At 40.8% G+C, this 21,770-nt stretch overlaps 1 protein-coding gene across 2 annotated transcripts; it reads right to left on the bottom strand.

Moving 5' to 3' along the window:
• Positions 1 to 754: 754 nt before the first annotated feature.
• On the bottom strand, positions 755 to 20,387 carry MRPS10 (mitochondrial ribosomal protein S10). Of its 2 annotated transcripts, none has more exons than XM_077904021.1 (7): positions 20,278 to 20,387; positions 8,255 to 8,319; positions 8,094 to 8,166; positions 6,028 to 6,164; positions 4,471 to 4,579; positions 2,892 to 2,981; positions 755 to 2,435 (listed from the first exon to the last, which is right to left on the bottom strand). In XM_077904021.1, exons 1-7 carry the CDS (start codon positions 20,323 to 20,325, stop codon positions 2,352 to 2,354), a joined length of 606 nt encoding a protein of 201 aa, XP_077760147.1. In that variant the 5' UTR covers positions 20,326 to 20,387; the 3' UTR covers positions 755 to 2,351. The 2 variants fall into 2 exon arrangements, with proteins under 2 accessions (XP_077760147.1, XP_077760148.1); XM_077904022.1 differs by having other exon boundaries at positions 8,094 to 8,163.
• Positions 20,388 to 21,770: the final 1,383 nt, after the last annotated feature.

Below are 21,770 nucleotides of genomic sequence, written 5' to 3'. Positions count from 1 at the left end.
GTAAAGGGGCAATGGTGGCTTTCACAAGTAGGAATGTTAGGAAATTAGACTACTGCAGATGCTTAACCAACTCAGCCACTCAGGTAACCCCTGAGTACTCTAGTATTTTCTAAGTAATAAGAGGTTACCTGACTAAGCTCCAAGAGGGCAGAGACTGCTTTTGGATGGATTGCTATTGTATACCCAGTTCCTAGCTCAGTGCCCCAGTAAACATGTTCAGTAATATTTTGATTTTGACTTGAATGAATAAAATAGTAATACCCATTTAAAAAAAAAAAAAAAAAGGAAATTAGACTACTGGCTTAAAATAATTGCTGTATATATTTGCTGTGGTATGTTCAGAGGCCAAAAGAACATGTAAGTGATTTGCTTTGAAAACATCAAAACTAGGCCCTGAATGAGTTTGAGCTGTGGCAATAGGAATAAAAATATATATCTCAGATCCAAGAAAGCAACAATGAACCCAGGGCTACACCTCAGTAAAAAAAACAAAAACAACAACAACAACAACAAAAACCACCTCACTTCCTACCTGCTTTGTGGTTCATTTCATCTGGTCCTTTTCTCTCATTACCTCCCTTCCCACATGGACAAGAGGTGGTAGTTGGGTATTAATTCTAATCTTCAGAATATGCATTTTTCTTGGGAGATCCAATTGAAAAAAGCCAGCAGGATGAAGAAATTATCTTGTTTATATCAGGAAGTAGGCTTCAACTATGCCAAATACTTTTGTCAAAGAAATAAATACCACTAGTTTTTGTTGTGAATGTAGTTTATTTGTATATTTACCTTAAAACAAGATATTAACATGTAGTGCTAAGTAATCTGGTTTAATGTGAAAACAACTCAAAGTAGATGCCCCTTTAAAAGAGCTCACATGGAGAGTCAATGGAGGCAAGTTTGCATAAATCATCTTATGATATGGTGATTAATATTGTTTGTAAAGAAAAAAAGCTTAGATGTAGATCTGTATTCAAGGAATTATTTCTTTTAAAGTAAAAATGGTCACTGATGGCCGCTTTGCTAGATATAGTTCCATTATATCGCTCTTGTTTTATTGACTAGTTCTTAATCCCGAGGCTTATACCTGGGATAAGTGTGCTTTAGGCATTTGTGAATGAACTGAATGAGGTCATGGGGCACAAGGCTATAACTCTTTTCTTGTTAATGACAGTACTGTAAGTCTGATGCACAAGCAGTATGCATTCAAAACACTGATACCTGATAGTAGGTCAGGGAAAAGAGAACCGGGACTCCGACTCCAGTTTATGGGGGGAAAAAATGAGAAGGCATAACTACCCCACAGATGAAGAAACCACAAAAGACATGGATACGATTGTGCTGTAAAAAGGAAATGAATCGCTCCCTGGCGGTTGATGCATTGGCAGTTTCAGCACACTGCAGCCTTGCCTCTTTCGGGGCCTTCACTCCGATTTAATTTCATAGAAAAGTAGCCATCTCCAAACAAAAAGAATGCTATTTACCAAAAGAAAGAGGCCTTATAATGTGGGACTTAATAAGGAAAAATATTTATCTGTGCCCTGCACAGTTTTCAAAAGCCATTACTTCCATTCAATGTTTGGTATTTTCTGCAGTGCTGGTTACAGAACAAAAGAAAAGCTTCCTGAATGAATGAATCACAGGATATAAAAGGTGATACAGTAATTTCTCGAGAGCTCAAATTCCTTAACAGTGATCCTTCTAGGCAACCTGGTAAGTAAGGGTTTGGGCAACAAAGATTTCAGTGCATGCCGCAAACGTGCATGATCTGCTGCAGCACAGTGTATTAGTTTTCAAGAATGTCATGCTTAAATGAGGTAAAACTGGAGGTTACCATCCCCCAACTAGCATTTCCCAGCTTGCACTGAGGTAAATATGAAGAACTTTAACTGTTCAGTGTTAAATGAACCAAAATAACCGAAGGTTCCTTCCAGGTACCTCAAAAGAGAAAATGTGCGTAAGGAGTATTTCAAACATTCACGTTCAGATGAATGAAATGATACAAATTAAAATCAGTGCAAACTAGTAATTGACCAATAACAGAATAACAAAATATAGACTCGATTCTTTTTACAGATGGTAGTCAAAGTGTTTTGCTCACATTTGTTAAAATCAGACCTGAAATGATGATGTGTATAGAATAGGTACAGTGGTTTTTCACTATAGTCCAGTGTGTCATTAAAGTTCCACCCCTTGCTTTGAGCTGATCAGGGCATGTGGTAGGCTCATGTGGGCTCAAGAGAGCAGTCAGGTAGACTCACAGTCATCCCAACTGGAAGCCTTTCTATCTCAACATACATGTCCGACCCACCCTCGGGTCAAATGCCAGCACCAGTGGACTTGCTGAGACGTTAGGACTTGCCTTCTGCTTTTTCTTCTGGTACCATTTCCCAGACTGGCTCCTTGATGTGTTCTGGTAACCGTTCTAATTTTGTCTAAAAAGAGAAAAACAAAACTATGACATAATATGGACTTAGCTGAACTCTTTAGCCACAAATTGGACTTACTAATTTTGTTTCCCAAGTCCTCTTGTCTTCTTTGTTCCTTTTACCCCTCTCATCTTTGTGCAGGACTCATAAAACACTCTCACTCAGCCTATTTGATCCTCAGTGATCTCCAGGGACTGCCAATTAATGTGGACCCTATGTCTAGACAACCACTAAGAGGGAGGGAGTCTCCAGAGGCGGCTTGGGGAGGATGTAGGCCGCAGTGGCAGGATTCTGCTGGATTGCCACCGCTGCAAAGGGAGGCAGAGACCCCAACCACTGTGGCAACTCCACCTCTACTTCCACTACATGCCCTCCCCTCCACTCAGTGGACTAGGACAGGGCTGCAAAGTATCAAAACAATGCAGATCTCTCTCCAATGGGATACAGAAATTCAAGTCATACCTTTGTCACTTCCATGGCAACTCCTTCAGGTAAGTTTCGCTGAATATATTCCAAATAGACATTTGCTGTACTTCCAGTTAGATGTTCTAACTGAAATTTCAAACATGAAATTGGTTCAGGATATGCTATTAAAGCAGAAATTTTGAGTTTTTTTTTTAATAAAGTGGTACAGCCTTTTCTTCCTCTATGAAATCTTACACAGAATTCTTTTTTTTTTTGAGAGAGAGTGTGCATGCATGCAGGTAGGGGTGGGAGAGGCAGAAGAGAGAGAGAACCCCCAAGTAGGCTCCAGGTCCAGCGTGCAGCCCAACTAAGGCTTGATCTCATAACCCTGAGAGCATGACCTGAACTGAAATTAAAAGAGTCAGACGCTTAACTGACTGAGCCACCTAGACACCCTCAGAATTCCAATTTATTTATTTTTTCTTTTAAGATTATTTATTTATTTATTTATTTATTTACACAGAGAGACAGAGGCAGAGACACAGGCAGAGGAAGAAGCAGGCTCCATGCTGGGAGCCCGATGCAGGACTCGATCCTGGGACTCCAGGATCATGCCCTGGGCCAAAGGCAGGCACCAAACCACCCAGGGATCCCCCAAAATTCCAATTTAAAAGGAAAATACCATGGCATCCAGGTGGCTCAGGTTAAGTATCCAGGTTAAGTATCTGACTTTGGCTCAGGTTATGATCTTGGGGTACTGGGGTCGAGCCACATGTCAGGCTTCACACTCAGAAGGGAGTTTGTCCCTCTGCCCCCTTCCTCCCCACTTGTGCTCTCCCTCTCTCAAATACATACATACATATATACATACATACATACATACATCTTTAAAAAAGAAAGAAAGAAAAGGAAGAAAATACAGATCTGGTTGACTGGAAGGTGGGCACATGGCCCAGAACACCTTAAAACCAGGGCTCTTTGAACCCAGCTGGTAAGCATGATTTTAAAGCAGTACACCTGCATTCATTTTAATAACATTTACTAATCATTTACTATGTAATGGGAGCATTCTAAGGGCTTTTGATAAATATCTCATTTAATCCTCACACTAACCTTAACGAGATGGGTACCACTGTTATTCTCATCCCACAGATGAAGGAATTGAGGTGCAGATCACATAGCTGGTACATGCCAGTACTTGGACCTGTCTGACCCCAGAACCCTTGCTCTCCTTAACCACAAGACTGTGTTGACTCTAGTGGATGCACAAACGAATAATGAAAAACTTTAATGTTTCCCATTGTGGACATGGAAAGCCCTGTTAGTGTGCAAAAAGAATCACTAGAACTATGTAAAAAGTTAACTAGAATTTTTAAAATTTAAGCAAAATTGTTCCAAGGCTTTATTATTGTATGCAAATTAGTCACCATAATCTTCATTGCTGAGTTAAGTATGAACTGCTCTAAAGGATGGCTTTACTTGATTCTGAGCTCCTGTCACTTACCTTCTCTTCTCTACAGCTATCAGCATCATGGGCTGACAGGAAGTCCACCCAGTTGACATTAAAGGAAAGTTACAATGTGCTAGTGTGAAACTGGACATTTCAAAAATGTTTGGGTGTCTGAAATGAACTCACCTCTAAACATCTGTAAAGTGTTCTCATTTCATACTGAACTCTGTGCTTCTTGAAAATATGTACTGATTTGAGAAGAGTAAATCGTTCTATTTTCCTTGGAGGTTCGTGTCTAAAAAAACAACGGGCAAAACAGCATACTTAAGCTAAGTGGTGTTAAAACCTGAGTCACTGATATCAAAGCACTATTCCACAATTTTATAGGTCAGGCTTAAACTCAATTATAGGCATTACCTACCATTTACAGACTTCCATTTGCCAAGACTGTCATGTATTAACAGCTGCTGTCATAAAGCTCAGGCCAAAATAAACACCATAGACAGTAATGGGAACAAATATTCCACAGACCCAAAAATGAGCCCTGGCAGGTAAGGGCACATGCATACGCCTTTGGTTTTTACCCCCTGAAGTCCTTTTTTGACCAAATACATGAACTGTGAAGAGCAGCACCAATGTGTTACTGTGTGTGGTGTTTTAGGGAAATGTACAAATGTATCAATAACCACAAAAGGCTCTAGGAAAGGTGTGCATTCCTTCTGTTTTTAAGTCAAGACTGGCAAAGCCCCAAATGGGCCTTGTTCAGCATCAGAAGGAGCAGGTGACAAGACAAAAGAGGTGCGGAAGGCTCCCCTTTATCCACAGTTTTGCTTTCAGAAGTTTCAGTTGCCTGTGGTCAACCACGGTCCAGAAGCTGGTAACTCCTTCTGAGAGTCAGAAGGTCAATAGCAGCCTAACACAACATCCCAGTGCCCACTAATTCCCCTCACTTCAGCTCATCACCTGGCATTTTATCATCAGACATCATGCCAAGGGTGAGTACAGCACCAGAAGAGATTTTGCAGGGGGGGGGACGACGACACATTCACATAACTTTATTACAGTACACTGTTGCAACTGTTCTATTTCAGGACTAGTTACTGTGCCTAATTTATAAATCACTTCATCAAAATAAATAAACAAACAAACAAATAAATAAATCACTTCATCATAGGTATATATGTATAAGAGAAAACAGTACATGGAGGGTTCAGTACCACCCACCGTCTCGGGCATTTGCTGGGGGTCTTGGAAGTATCCTCCACGGATAAGGAGGAGGTTACAATAGTTATATTTGACCCACCAGAGATTTTTAGGGCCGCATGAAGCTCACCTTGTTCCTGTATGAAATGATTGGGTGAGTGATGTTTCTGAAGGCAGTTTTGAAACTCTGGCTATATCAGACAAAGATCAGCAGATCCAAGTTGTCTAAAAGGATTGCTTGTTCACCTAATTCACCACCCTGCCCTATGGAGAGTCCAGACGTGAGGACTTCTTAGGTTTCCTTATGTCTATACAGTTGCTAAATAAAAGATTTCCTTTATTTACCTTGTCCACTCATTCTAGTATTTAAAAATTTTCGTAGATAGGAATCCTGATTAGGATGATATGACAAATCTAAACTCTACCCACCATGAGTTTCTATGGTATTTTAAGAGCTCAGACCTAGCTGGGATCAGTACATTTTCCTGGTTGACCATTTTCCAGCCCCTAATAGGTCAGATTAGGAAAGATCATACTTACACTTTAATAGAGATACCAAGTTCTTTTGCAGCAAGCACGGCAAAATATTCATAACTGTCCAATACAGCCTTATCATGGCCTTTTACTAAAACTGACAGGCGCTTATATAATGTATCTGGTTCATCAGAAATGGTTATCTACAATTTTAAAATCAAAAAGAAAAGTTTCAGTTGTGCTTCCTCTAATATTTATAATTTGAAAATTTCATATATTATCCTCGAACAATTTCAGAGTTTCCTAATAAATGGAGAGAAAAATGCTGAGTAACATCTTAGTACTGTTAGCTTAATTTTCTAGGAACTAGGACATTCAGATCTCCACAATGACTCTTACAATCTGTTAAAATATAGTTTAAACCAAAAAGACTTTCAAGCAACTACAAAATCACTAAAGGAACCTTTAACTTCATAGTTATTGAACCCCAAATATATAATGGGAAAGGATTTTTGGATCTAGTCAGGTCAGAAGATTTGGACTGGGAATTAAACTTCCACTTCCAGCTGAATGACAACAGGCAAGTCAGAGAATTTCACTGCACTGCAGTTTGCTCATATATAAAATAGGATCATACCTATACTAGAGCTCACAGCATCATCACTCACAGCATCTCTGTAGGGAACTAATAAGTACACACAGATTAAAGTGCTTATAAATTATAAAAAACATTATTATACAAAGGCAAGCTATTGCCATTCATATTTTTTATTAGGTTTTATTCATGTGTGTTTTGCCTGCCCTAATAGAAAAATTACTCATTTCTAATTAAAATGTTATGGCAGTGACTGTATATTTAGCTTCTACCTCTTCCACTCTAATTCTTAAAGATCTTAGGAATAATGGGTTTGACATTTCTGACTTTCTTCCAAGAGGTGAATTATATTCACCTTCATTCATTCATTAGACCAATAATTTATCTTACTAATCCAATGATTCAGGGTTAAATTACTTCACTCCTGAAAGGAGATCTACTTAATAACCAGGAAGCTAGTTAGACATTTATTCTCAATTACCCCAAAGAAGGTTGCTGGAAGAATACACTGATATCCTGTATAATAACTTGGGGAACAAGCGAGTGGTAATACAGCCCTAAGATGTGTTTTGACTAGTCCATACAGGGTTTTAAAGATAGTATCAATCTGTCATGACATGAAAAATCAAGAGATCTTGAACAAAAATTTGGATTTAGTTTAGCTTGGAAAATTTAAGACCAGGTGACATCACTAGGTCTAATTTCCCAGATGGTAACATGGGGCTAGAGTAAGGAGCAGCTGTCTCACTTAGAGCCACCCCACCACCTTTCCTCCAGGCCTGGCCCATGCAAACATTTGACTTGGAGACCCAGAGTTTATTATATGTACTGTCATGGAAATATATCCAGTATGTATTCAGTGAAAAAAAATCAAAAGAGCAGCACATTATGTAAAATACAATTCCATTTTGGTGTGCATGTGCACAGATGAGATGATTACACACAAATATCTAGAAGTCATTCCAAACTGTTAAAAGGGATTATTTTGGGGAGGTAGAACGGAAAAGATTCAGAATTTGTAAGGATTGTTTAAACCACAAATTTACACAAAAACTGGGTTGACTGAATCATGGTTTTCACTAAAAGGAAACAAGGTTACACAGATTTTCTACTTCTAGATTTTCTTTGCTTGTGGTAATGTTCTTCCTCACTGTGAACAGTCTGGGCCCAGGCCCAATGCCTTAAAATGAAAATAAAGACCTGAAGCCTACAAAAAAATTTTCTGTAACATAGTATCAAATATTCTGCATCATTAATTCTGACCACTCTTCACACTGTGCTGAACGAAAGCAAAAGTCTGCTTATTCCCACAGTTATCAGTTATTTGGGCTAAATAATTGATTCTTTGATTCTCTGAGAGATAATGCAAGCACCCAAGGACATTAGAGAGTACTTTACTTAGGCACACTGTGTACTTGTCGGCATTCCAGGACAAAATATTTTTATTCATAAAGTGTCTGGGAAACAATCCCAAATGAAATGATGAGAAAAGTTTATTGCTACTATAGCTCCTTACAAAGAAATAGGGAATACATACCGTAGGCTTAGTCAAATCCTTGGGAATATCAACATGTAGGCTTGAAAACTGTACCCATTTCATGCTGGTACTGCTATGTATGGAAACAAAGAAAAACCTAAGTGAAACAGCACAAAAGCCCATTTCTTTATTCAATTTAGCACATCCAATTATATACTTACAGGAGAAAGCCACCATTTCTGGCTGTACTGCTCTTAGAACTAGTTATAGAAAAATTCCTTGAACCCTAGAAAAAGGGAGGAGCATGTGTTAGAATTAAAGTCAATCCTCAAACATTCAGTTTCCACTAAAAAAAAAAAAAAAATCAAAAGATGTACAATGCTTCAAATTAAGGGCCATCTCATTATTTCAGATGAAGATACTAGGGTAATTAAAATGCCAGATTAGATTTCATTTAAAAACAAGAGGACAATGACAGAGTTGATAATCAAAACAGAGTTTCAAAATACTAGAGAATTTGAGCTTTATTTTTATTATTTTTTTATTTTTTGAGAATTTGAGCTTTAAAGCTCAGGAGTAAAAACTCTTTTAAAATGCCATTTATACAGCCACACACAAGTAATTCTCACAGTAAAAGAACACCTATGATTTAAATATACACAGGCATCAAGTAAAAAAAAAGAAGTGACTTTATTTTCCCATTAGATTTTGATAGACTAAATGTACTTCAATACATATCTTGCCTGAATATTTCTGAGCAATAAATGTCTCTTTATAATTTATTAAGAGTTGGAATAAGAATTCTAAAGAACCGTTTTTAAGCTTTCATACATCTTTTCTAGCAATAGGTTTCTTGGATTGGCTGGGATAGCTTAGCTTATAAACAAACTGAAAATACACAGTGAAACGGATATCCAGCTTACACCACCACTATACCTCATACTCCCACCAATCTAGCCTTTCCAAATTCTTTATTGTCAACTCCCCCTGGTGGACAAAATTTCTGGTTGTAGGAGACTTACGGTACTACATGTAATAATGGATTTTGCCATTTGTTTTTCCCTTGAGCTTTCTTTTTTTTTTTTTAAGTCAAAATTTTAATTTTATTCATTCAAAATTTTCATTATGTAAAGATAACATGGAAAAGGGAAATCTCAATTCAGGGGCAAAAGAGGCCTTTTTGAGGAAAATGTGGGCCTGGAATTAAGGGCCAATAGCAAATAAGTGCTAGACAGTGCAGTTCGGGAAGGAGACAGTGCAGTTATCCTTTTCAAGCAATAGAATCAAAATTTATTACATTGGTTAATCTCCCTTGAGCTTTCTTGAGATTTAAAAATGTGACCTGAGAGGGGTGCCTGGGTGGCACAGCTGGTTGTGTCTGTGTCTGTCTCTTGGTTTTGGCTCGGGTCATAATCTCGTGGTCCTGATCGTGAGATCCAGCCCTGTGTGGGGCTGTGTATTCAGCAGGGAGTCAGTCAGCTTGAGACTTTCTCTCCTTCTCTCCCTCTGCCTCTCCATACTACACTCGCTCGATCTCTCTCTCTCTCAAATAAATAAATCTATTTAAAAAAAAAGTAACCCGAGACTCAGGTATAGTATACTTAAGATCCTTAAAAGTACTTAGAAGATGAAAATAACACGTTAGTACAAGTAAAACAAAACTGAGGGTCACCTGGGTATGTTTTAAAAGCCTATTCTTAGCTAATTGTCCTGTCCCCCCCTTCTGCACCCAAGATGGATGCAAACCAAAACTTTCACATTCTCCCTTGTATGAATGGAGAAAAACAAAGGAAAGGAAATCAGGCACAATATGAAGTAGTAGGAGATAAGTGCCATTTCCCCACACACCATCACAGAAGAAACTACTTCCCTGCACGTACACCATAGACCCCACAATCTGATGTGCAAAAGGACCACAGGTCTGAGTGCCTGGGTAGCTCAGTTAAGTGTCCAACTCTTGATTTGTTTTCCCTCTTTCCCTCTCTCTCTCAAAACAAAAACAAAACACAGGGCAGCCTGGGTGGCTCAGCGGTTTAGGGCCACCTTTGGCCCAGGGCATGATCCTGGAGTCCCCGGATCCCCCAGTATAAAAACTTCTGCTTTTAAAAGTTAGAACCTGGGATGCCTGGATCTCTGTCTCTCTCATGAATAAACAAATAAAATCTCAAAAAAAAAAAAAAAAAAAAGAGTTCTTAAGTTGTTTTTGTTTTGAAGGGATGGAGCTGAGTCTGGGGAGTCTGGGTGTGCTTTAGTAGCTCAGATATTCAACCTGTACCACCAGCTGACTTTTCTTTAAGAACACTGGTTCTCAAAGTATGGTCTAAGGATCTGAGGGGGCCATATTTCAGGAGGCCTGGGAGATTAAAACTATTTTCATAATAATAGCCGTTATTTGTAATTTTTCCACTCTCATTCTCAACCATGTACAGTGAAGTTTTATAGAGGCTGCATGCTATGTGATACAGCAACAGACTTCAGAAGCAGATATGAGAATCCAACTGCCCTCTATTAAGCCAGACATTATAGAGTATGAAAACTAATAAGGGGAAATCTTATCAGAGTAGAGTAGGGAGGCTGAAGGGGGAGCCATACTACTGAATGTCGATTATAGAAATTGTCAATTAAAGGCCCCAACAGGAAAAGATGTTCCCTGAGTCTTCTACAAGAAATTGACTACCTCTTGCAACTCAGCCAATGAAAAGCCATCACTCTCAACTCCTGCTTTTCTCCAGTGGACTTTCATTCAAAACCCCTCCTAACTTCTTCCCTTTTCCCCAGGAAATGTTTCTCTTCTTTGTTTATGGGACTTGAGATAGCTTTCATGTCCCAAACTGCAATTCTGTGTCATTCCCAAATAAACCAATTTTTACGGGTAAAATAGCTTTCTTTCTTTTTTTTTAAATAGCTTTCATCTTAAAGGTTAACATTATTTGATGATCAGAAGGGGGATGCAGGGACTCCTGGGTGGCTCAGTGGCTGAGCGTCTACCTTTGGCTCAGGGCGTGATCCCAGAGACCTGGGATCGAGTCCCACATCGGGCTCCCTGCATGGAGCCTGCTTCTCCCTCTGCCTGTGTCTCTGTGTGTCTCTCATGAATAAATAAATAAAATCTTTTTAAAAAAAAGAAAGGGATGCAGAAATGACCCCCAATAACTTCGAAGCTGGTGAGCAAAAAGGTGCCAGGGCCCACAGAGCCAATTAAGCTCACTGCTCTCTTACAAACCCTGGAGTTGGAGGCTAAGTTTCTCCTGGACTGTGATCTCTACTCTGTGTTCTGAGCTCTCCAGGCTTTATTTAGGATCTGTCTTAAGGCTTTGTCCTTTCAGAGTACTTGTCTGACCTTTGATCTGACTCCTTTTTGGAACCAGGTGGTTCCTGTTGGAACTGTGCCTATTTGAAACTGTGTTAGTTTTGGTCTACCTCCTTCCCAGAACTGGGCTGTTCCCACTAGTTCTGTGCTGGCCTTTGGTCTGATTCCTTTGGAACCAGGATGTTCCTGTTGAAACTGTGCTGTTCAGGAATTTTCTTTTTTTACTCTAGAGAAAAATCTCTAAGAAACAGGATCTCAGTCATTAAAATGCCTTGAGGGCAGCTCCCCTTCTGGAACACTAGTGGCTTTATGTTTAAACATCATGGTTCTCCCTCATGCCCATGTCTGACTAAATGAGCTGACTTAATCAAAAAGTAATTTAGAACTTCAACGGCCAATGAAGGGGAACTTCTGACTTCCTTAAAACTAAACCAGGCAGCCATGTCTCTAAACTTGTCAAACCTGAATGAGATGTCTATTTTGACTGTATCTTAAAATCTTCCAAACATTACCAAGGAATCTAAAACTGCCTCTCTGCAAGATACAATTTCTAAACTGAGACGAAGACAAAAAGACTCTTAAGGTCTGAGACCCCCACCCTTCCCAGGAGTGTGGCAGCCACTTTATGCTCAGGCCCCACCGGTGGTGCTATCACCCTCCTTCCCATTCTGCTGCTTCCATCCCCTCTACACCTTCAACCTCCCCATTCTAATTCTCTCACCAAACTTCCTTTTGTATCTGAACCTCGCCCTGCTTCCTCTTCTACTGAACCTATAAAAACCTGCCCCTTTAAAGTTAAATCTTTACAGCTTCACACAGCAGCATCATAGCCAATGAGGTTTACCCGAGGTGCGATTATTGCTAATTAGTCTTTTTTTTTTCAAGATTTTAAAAACTTTTTTTTTTTTTTTTTAATTTTTATTTATTTATGATAGTCACACAGAGAGAGAGAGAGAGGCAGAGACATAGGCAGAGGGAGAAGCAGGCTCCATGCACCGGGAGCCCGACGTGGGATTCGATCCCGGGTCTCCAGGATCGCGCCCTGGGCCAAAGGCAGGCGCCAAACCGCTGCGCCACCCAGGGATCCCAAGATTTTAAAAACTTTTTGAGAGAGAGAGAGAATCTTAAGCAGACTCCCCACTGAGCACAGAGCCCGATGCAGGGCTTGCAGGGCTCGATCTCATATCTCCAAAATCATGACGGGCACGGAAATCAAGTTGGGACGCCTGACTGAGCCATCCATGTGCCCCTACAGTTAAATCTTCTGAGGATCAAAATAACCCCTACATTTCTTATGTTCCCTGGAATGATGCTGAATTGACAGCCATAGTTAAAGTTTCCTATAGTGACTGAGAACCCCCATAGGTTTGCTGAAGCATTTCACATATTCAAACTTACCAACCTGGTTTCTCAGATTTTTTAGCAATTAGTCCACATGCATGTTGGTGAGGGCCAGGCCAAATACTGGCTATAGCTAGCCTGAAGGGAATACCTTGAAAGGAGTTTAGAGAAAAAGATCTCTAACTTTTTTTTTTTTTTAAAGATTTTATTTATTTATTCATGAGAGACAGAGAGAGAGAGGCAGAGACACAGGCAGAGGGAGAAGCAGGCTCCATGCAGGAAGCCTGATTGGGACTCGATCCTGGGACTCCAGGATCATGCCCTGAGCCGAAGGCAGGCGCCAAACTGCTGAGCCACCCAGGGATCCCAAATCTCTAACTTTTGGCAAGATACTAGAACATTCACTGGAAATCTCCTCCAAACAATTACAGTAGCTTTTTCTAAGCCTGTTGATGGGAACAAAATTCAGTCTTGCAGACAAAAGCCTGATGAACTTTTTCCTATTATAACTGATTTCAGATTGTTTTCAAAGAAAATTCTGGTCTCCCTTTTGATGCTGAATCTATCAGGGTAGCATTTAACTTTTTTTTTTTTAATATTTTATTTATTCATTTATGAGAGACATACAGAGAGAGGCAGAGACACAGGCAGAGGGAGAAGCAGGCTCCCCGCAGGGAGCCCGATGCAGGACTCGATCCCTGGTCTCCAGGATCAGGCCCTGGGCCAAAGGCGGCACTAAACCACTGAGCCACCAGGGCTGCCCTTAAACTATGCTTCTTAATGGGCTGAATGGGGCTAACTCAGTTAAAAAAAAAAAAAACCAGGATGGAGTGGGAAACTGTCCACTCCTGATTTAATTTGGCAAACCAGCTTGCTAGTACTCTAGGGGAGTCACTTAAAAGAAAGACCATTACAATTCTTAATTTTTCTTCTTCTTTTTTTTAAAAGTAGGCTCAATGTCCAGTGGGGAGCTCAATGCAATGTGGAGCCAAATGCAATGTGGAGCCCAATGAACTTATAACCCTGAAATCAAGACCTGAGCTGAGATCAAGAGTTGGACACTGAACCAACTGAGCCACCTAGGTGCTCCAAAATTTTTAATTTTCAACTCTAATAAATGAAGGCCCTTAAACAAACCCCAAAACTTGTTTCTGCTATTATTGTAAAGAGCCAGGACACTGGAAGAAAGATTGTTACCATCTGAAATGTTCAAGGTGCCTTCAGTGCTCTACAGCCAGCCTTTCCAATGTCCTCATCCCCACAACAGGGCTTCAAGGAACTATAGGGGCTCTTCCCAAACCTCCCTCATACTTGGCTCAGACTTTCTCTTCCTTATTGTCTGCTTGTTTTTTTAAAGATTTTATTTACTTATTCATGAGAGATGCAGAGAGAGAGAGAGACAGAGAGAGATACAGGCAGAGGAAGAAGCAGGCTCTCCTCAGGGAGCCCAACGCAGGACTTGATCCCAGACCCAGGGATCATGTCCTGTGCCGAAGGCAAATGCTCAACCACTAAGCCACCCAGATGTCCCTCTCTGTCCTTCTTGACACCAGAACTTCACTCTTGGTGCTTCCCTTTGCTCTAGGCCCTTTGGGAGAGACATACCCTTTTGTCCTTAGTTCCTTTGCTCCTATTCATTTGTTAGGCTGAGATTTTCTTTTTTTTCTTTCTTTTTTTTTTTTTTTTTAGAAATACATCATGCTAGAATTTTTTTCTCCACAGAGATGGAAATGATTCTAGAATTTGACAGTAGTAATCAAAATGGCCAACCAGGGGGATTCAAAGACCTTTTGACATCTTATTTTCTCCATGTCTGACAGCATTGCAACTGCATCTGGGGACACCGTCAGTCCCTATTGGGACAAATCCTCTTTCTGGACAAAATCTTCAACTGATCAGCAGAATCCATAATGCACTTCCCATCAAGATTCAAATAGATCTCTCAAAATCTCTCCCCAGAGCGCCTGGGTGGCTCAGTGGGATTGAGCCTGCATCAGGATCCCTGCAGGGAGCCTGCTTCTCCCTCTGCCTATGTCTCTGCCTCTCTGTCTCTTATAAATAAATGAATAAAATCTTTAAAAAAACAAAAAACATGGGACACCTGGGTGGCTCAGTGGCTGAGCATCTGCCTTTGGCTCGGGGTATGATCCCAACGTCCTGGAATCGAGTCCCACATTGGGCTCCCCACAGGGAGCCTGCTTCTCCCTCTGTCTGTGTCTTTGCCTCTCTCTCTCTGTCTCTCATGAATAAATAAAACCTAAAAAAATAATAAAGTTAAAAAAATAAACAAACAAAAAACACCTCTCCCCAGATTTAATGAATACCCTATTGAGGCCCTGCAAGGCATCAAGCCTGTAACAGAAGATTACAAATTTCAGGGTTTCATTATCCCCTGCACTAGTCTGAGTAATACGCCTATTTTTCCTGTGAGAAAACTCAATGGCCAACAATGGAGGCTTGTCCAGGGCCTCTAAACAATGTAATTGTTATCCCCTGGCACCCTGTTGTTTCTATCCCCCTTTGTTGATGACATCCATTCCCACCGAAAGCAAGTTTTTCACTGTAATTGACCTACAGAGTTTATTTTTTAGTATTCCAGTTGGTAAGGATAGCCAATATCTTTTTTCTTCCATTTGGGAGAGATGCAAAGACACCTGGACAGTTAAGAGTTGCACAGAGTCCTTACTTTTCACCAAACAGATCTGGATGACAGAAAGTTTTCTGCAGCCTCTACTTTGTTATAACAAAGATGATTTGCTTTTCTGCTGTCCTTCTCAAATCTCTTCTCAGTAAGATAGCATCTACCTATTAAAGCTTTTGGCCTTAAAAGAACACAAAGGCTCCAAAGAAAAAAACTGCAGTTTGCTCAAATTCAGGTTTGACAGTTAAAGTGCCTAACCTGAACAAGGACTACATTTGGATCTAAGTAGGACTTTTGCCATCTTGAACTTTCCAAACCTCAAAAAAAGTGCCAATTATGAGGTTTTCTCGAACTGGCTGGCTACTGTCAAAATTGGATTTGAAATCTCTTTTATGGCTCAAGCTCTATATGCTTTACTAATAAAAGAAAAATGACAAATCCAATCCTATTATTTGGAAAAACTAAGAAGACAATGCTTTGGGGACTTTAAAGAAAAGCCTAATAAAGCCCCTGCCCTCAGACATCCTAATTACCAACTTCTCTTTTTATTCTGTATGGGGAGGGAGAGGGAATACCCTTGGGAGTACTTACCCCAAAACATGGGGTTCATGATGGACCTATAGGGTACTGTGCCCAATAACCAGACCCTGTACAGGGGGATATTACCCTAGCCTCTGAGCCATTCTTGCCCCTGGACATAGTTAAGGCCACTGAAGAAATAATTATGGGATCTCCTTTAACTATCCTTGAATTTTAGCTAAGGATAAAGCTGCAAATTTATACCAACGGTCAGTATGCCTTTAGGGTAGCTCATGCCTTTGGAATGTTAGTAAGCAGTCAAGAAGTTTCCTAATCTCCAATGGGGATAAAATTTAAAACATCTCCTGTATCCAAAATTTATTCGATACCATACTTTGGCTGGCTGCTCTGTTATTAAGGTACCCAGGCATTCCAGACTCAACTCCCTGGGCACCAAAGGAAATCATCTCACTACTATTTCCAACAAAAATGCTGCTTTCAAAGAAATCAACAGCCAAACCTCTGTCATGGTTCAAAGGGATGTTCCCCCAAATGATAATTTGGAAAAATTAACCAGAGATACCCAAAAATTGGCCCCAGAGAGGGAAAAACAATATTGGAAATACAGTTAATTGTTGGCTCTCTAAAAAGAGACCTGTGGTTTGGATCAAATAACAATCTGGCCTTACCAGAAATTCTAACATTCCCACTACTTAACACTGTGCATGTACTAAGCCATTGGTCTACTGACAAAATGAATGTCATGAACAATTATTCATGGGGAGACATTAATAAGGCTGCAAAAGGTGTCTACCTCACTCATCTCACCTATCCAAAGTACAATGCAGAGAAACCTGTTTGTGTGAATTTCATACAGCTCCCCCACCCCATGGATATAAATGTTTTAGTCATGGTTTCTACCATTCTCACTGAACTATAAGCTTTCCCTTGTAGACAGGTGACTGTTTCTTCTGTGGCTAAAATTCTGGTTTATTCCTACCAGGGGAAACCCCTCTTGCACTTCATGGTAATTGGGGAACCCATGTTACCAGTCTGGTGCTTTGACAAGTCTGTGCTGTTTGGCCTGTTACTGTGTGTGTATTCAATCCTCAGGGTTAACCTCACTAATGGTACTATTAAGACTCAATTGGTAAATCTGCAGACTCTCCAAATATCTTAGCCGAAAGCACTGCCGTTGGTCCTTCTGAATCTCAGATCCACCCACTCTGGAACTCGGACTCTCGCCCTTTGAGCAGTCACAAGATGCTCAATGCACCTGGCCCCTGTTTCCCTGGCCCGTGATTGACAAAAGGAGATAGATCTCATATCTTAAAGACCTAATTACTTCTATTAAAAACAACCACGCTTTGGTAGAGCAATCTCTCCACAGTTCACTCCCGGAGACAGGCCTTAACTATCACACCAGCACACTTTGCAACCTGGAGATTCCATCTATTGAAAAAGATACGTCCAGAAAGACTCTGTTTAACCTCTCTGGAAGGGACCTCATCAGCTACTGCTAACCAACCCCTGTGCTGCCAAACTCCAAGAGACAGACTAGACTCCGGGGTTCACATGACACATCTTAAAAAAAAGCAACAGGGATTCCTGGGTGGCGCAGCGGTTTGGCGCCTGCCTTTGGCCCGGGGCGTGATCCTGGAGACTCGGGATCGAATCCCACGTCGGGCTCCTGGCATGGAGCCTGCTTCTCCCTCTGCCTGTGTCTCTGCCTCTCTCTCTCTATCATAAATAAATAAAAATATTTTAAAAAAAAAGGCAACAAATCCTGACTACACACCATCTGATGACCTAAAAGTAAAGATTTCCCAGAACTGAAGTAGATGACATCTGAAGAGACAGCTTTTTCAAGATGTCCAGCCCAGGCCTGTATACCTTTTCCTCACTGTTTACTTCTATTTTCTCTCTTGTGCAAAGAAAGTGCCCTTGTCTTCATTTCCCAAACCCTGTGAAAGAGGGAAACCTCTTCCTCTGATTATGGCTTTGGAAAACAGCCTCATCATGATCCTGTGACAAATTAACCTTTCATCGCTTGTTCTGAAGGGTGAGAAGGTTTAGCAGTCACAAGTCTCCTTTTTCATCTGGACTATTAACTGACTCTGGCGTTTTATCTAAATTCATGGTCCTGAATTGGCAACCTTATGTGCTGTATTATTGGATTATATTTGGCTCCAAGCAGTTCTTTTGAGATAATACTGTTTTCATACATCTTTGACATCTTGCTGTTTTTATAATAAGTTCATTAGCTATTAGCTTCACCTTTATGTCTATATTGTATTTTCCCAAATGCACTCAGTTAATTCTTTCCATGTGTTCTTGCAGTATTCACTATTTTGTCTCATGGCTACTTTAAACAGGTACTTCCAGGAGGCATACATGACCACAGATTTGCCTCTGCAGGGGGAACTTTCCGTCCCTTGGCTGGAGTGCCAATAAATATTTCAGTTTGCTATCTTCAGACTTACAGTACTGGTTTAGAACCATCTAACAATTTGGAATTGTTATGTTACTTCTTTTGTTTTGTACAATTGAGTTTTGTACATAGCCTGTCAAACTTTTGTAAAAATGATATAACCAATAGAGATGCTCTCCAATGCTTACAAGCTTGATGATGTCGTGATAGATGGAAATGCCTGAACATTCCCCCTGCCACCCCTCATTACTTGAATGTGACCTCAGTAGGTTTCCAATCTGTGCTTTCCCTCAGACCTAAGACATGGCAAGCAGGAAAAATCCTTCCTGGCACTGAGGGACGCAACCACTAAACATGGAAACCTGACTCTCAATCAGCAATGTTTCTGATGAAAAAAAAATTTTTTTTAAGATTTATTTATTCAAGAGAGAGACACACACAGAGGCAGAGACATAGGCAGAGGGAGAAGCAGGCTCCTCACAGGGAGCCTGATGCGGGACTTGATCCCAGGACCCAGGATCATGACCTGGGCCAAAGGCAGATGCTCAACCACTGAGCCAGTCACCCAGGTGCCTGTGAAGAAAAAATCTTAATCAAAAGAAGAGGTGGGCAGCCCCGGTGGCTCAGCGGTTTGGCCCCTTCAGCCCAGGGCGTGATCCTGGGGACCTGGGATCGAGTCCCATGTAGGGCTCCCTGCATGGAGCCTGCTTCTCCCTCTGCCTCTCTAATAAATAAATAAAATCTTAAAAAAAAAAAAAAAAAAGAATAAGAAGAGGTAAAAATAAAGGGAAACCTCACTCAAGTAGAGTTGGGAGGCTAAAAGAGGGACCCACACTACTTAACATCAATTACAGGAAGAATTGCCAATTACAGGTCTCAACAGAAGAATCAACAGGAAAGAATGATCAATCACAGGCCCCAACAGGAAAATATGTATACATCTTGCATCTTCTACAAGAAACTGACTACCCTTGCAATTCTGGGAAGGAGCAATCATCATCACCCTGAACTCTTGCTTTTCTCCAATGGACTTCCATTCAAAACAGCCCCTCCTAACTTCCTCCTTTCTAAAATAATATGCCTCTCCTTTGGGGGTATCCGTGTGGTTTTGCCATACCTTGCATGTCCCAAATTGCAACTGTCATTCCCAGATAATCTAACTTGTGCTGGTAAAGTAACTTTTATTTTTAAGGTTAGCAGATCTACAAAACAAAAACAAAAACAAACAAAAAAAACAAAAACAAAGAAAACCAAACAACAACAACAAAAAAAACATAAAACTGCCGCTCTTATCGCGGTTTTGAAAAATTTAAGTCATTTTCCCGTAAAATGTTAATTAACATAGGAGTTGATTTTATTTTTAAGTGAATAAGCATTGAGATTCTCAGTTTGGTTTTCTGATATGCTAAATACCCATAGCTAAAACCCACAAGAACAAAAAGCTCTTTGGAGTCCTCAACCAGTTTCAGAGAGTTAAGAGGGTACTGAGGCCAAGTAATTTGAGAACCACTGCTCAAAGTCTTGCTTGGTCTCCGAAGAACGGCACGGAGGATCCTTAACCCATTCCTATGACTTCAGCTACTCCCATCTAATCTCAGAACCCCCGGATATCAGAAAAGCATCCCACTTTGGTTCCATAAAGAAGATCTTGTAGCTGAGATTAGCTCAGCCCCTAATCTTACCGAGGTAATCCTTCTCTGACCTTCCGTTTATTTCGCAAATCTGAAAGCAGCGCTTTGGAATACATGTTGTTCAACATTCTTTCTAGCTCTAACATGCTACGATTCATCTTGTTCCCGTCTTTGCCCTCTTATGTTTTATTCCACGAGAGAATTTGAAATAATAAGACTGGCCCCTTTCTCGCCACCTTCCGGCAAACAACACGCCAGGATGCGGAGTAAATATCGGGAGAAAATTCCAGATGGCCGGCACGACACCTGGCACTCAGAATTCGTGGCTGCTGTCCTGTCAGCCGGCTTAGCACCCCCAGCCCGCCAGGTACCTGCCACAGACGCCGGCACATGGAGCCCAGCGCTGCCCGCGCCGCCATCTTGCCGTCTCGGCCTCCCAAGACCGCTTCCGGGGTCACAGCCGCGGCCTCCGACCATAGAGTTCCGCATAAGGAGAGAGTGTAGCCTAGAGTTCCGGCGCAGAAATAACCATAGAGACTTGATTCTACGCTTTTTGAGGGTGGGAGTGAGAGCACAGCCCGTAGGGCCGGTGGCCTGGCCGGTGCCGGGTCCTGAAAACATTGCTTCAGCCCCGTCTCCATAGTTACCAAGTTCCTTTTTTTTTTTTGTTGGAGGCACCGTAACACATGCTTTGAAAAATGTACATAGTTGATATATTGGCAGCAGTTATTTCTGGGTAGTGGATTATCAGTGGTTGATTTATTTTCCTATTTCTGTATTTTTTTTTTTTTTTTTTTAACAGAGTTTGTATTTCATTAGAAGGAAAAGTACCAGGGGTGCCAGGCTGGCTCAGTCAGTGGAGCATGTGACTCTTGATCTCAGGGTAGTGAATTTGAACCCCACCTTGGGTGTACAGATTACTTAAAATCTTAAAAAAAAAAAAAAAAAAAAAGGAAAAGTTTCATTGCAATGAGTCTAGATCTCAACCCTTTACCTCATTTCAATAGCCTTGCGATGTTCCTTCACCCTACATTCCTTCCCCCACAGCATTTGACGTTTTTGTGCTCCCACCATCCTGTACACCACTGTCCTACAGATCTTCCTAAGTCTTCCTTTCCTTATGTTACTCTAGTATTTCAGAATTTATCATTCCTGCCACTACCCAGTACCATAGACCAAAAAGTCTTAGAACCAAAAAATGTCTGGTTATTAATGTCCACCATAATTTAGTTCCAACCAAAAAGGCTTTTAACCGAGGTTTTCTATGATAAAAATCTCTTCCATTTATACAATCCTCTAAAGCTTTCTTTTCCCCAGGTGCTTTCCATAGATGCAATTCATCATAATGGAAAACTCTAGACTTAAAACTGGGAGATCTGGGTTTGCAACTTAGCTGAGTGACTGTGAGCAGGTTACTTGCCCACTCTGAGCCTCAATTTCTCATATACCAACTATGATAACATAGTTCCCACTTCAAATAGTTACTGCACAGAATAAATGAGACGCTGAGGTGTGATGCTTCGGTATGATGCCCAGCACATAACGCACATAACGATGCAAGGTAAATGTCATCCACTATTTGTAACATAAAGTTGCTTTTGGGGCGCCTGGGTGGTAGTAGTCAGTTGAATGTCCTTTTGGTTTCTGCTCAGGTTGAGATCTAAAGTTTGTGAGATTGAGCCCTGCGTCAGGCTCTGCATTTGGTAAGGAGTCCACTGGAAACTCTCTCCCTCTGCTCCTCCCCCAATAAATAAACAAACAAATAAACATACATACATCTTTTTTTAGGGGCGCTTGGGTGGCTTAGTCAGTTGGACATCTGCCTTCAGCTCAGTTCATGATCCCAGGGTCCTGGGATGGAGCT

Source organism: Canis aureus, chromosome 7 (genome assembly GCF_053574225.1).
Source record: "Canis aureus isolate CA01 chromosome 7, VMU_Caureus_v.1.0, whole genome shotgun sequence".
In the NCBI taxonomy this organism is placed as follows: Eukaryota; Metazoa; Chordata; class Mammalia; order Carnivora; family Canidae; genus Canis; species Canis aureus.
Note: the sequence above shows the minus strand (reverse complement) of the source record. Positions and strands in the feature narration are given on the sequence as shown.

Coding starts and splice junctions, on each gene's coding strand:
- MRPS10 (XM_077904021.1), bottom strand. CDS start 20,325: ATGGCGGCGCGGGCAGCGCTGGGCTCCATGTGCCGGCGTCTGTGGCAG. Junction 8,320..20,277: donor TGTGCCGGCGTCTGTGGCAG/GTACCTGGCGGG, acceptor CCCTTTTTCTAG/GGTTCAAGGAATTTTTCTAT. Junction 4,580..6,027: donor CTTGGTATCTCTATTAAAGT/GTAAGTATGATC, acceptor TTGTTTTTTTAG/ACACGAACCTCCAAGGAAAA.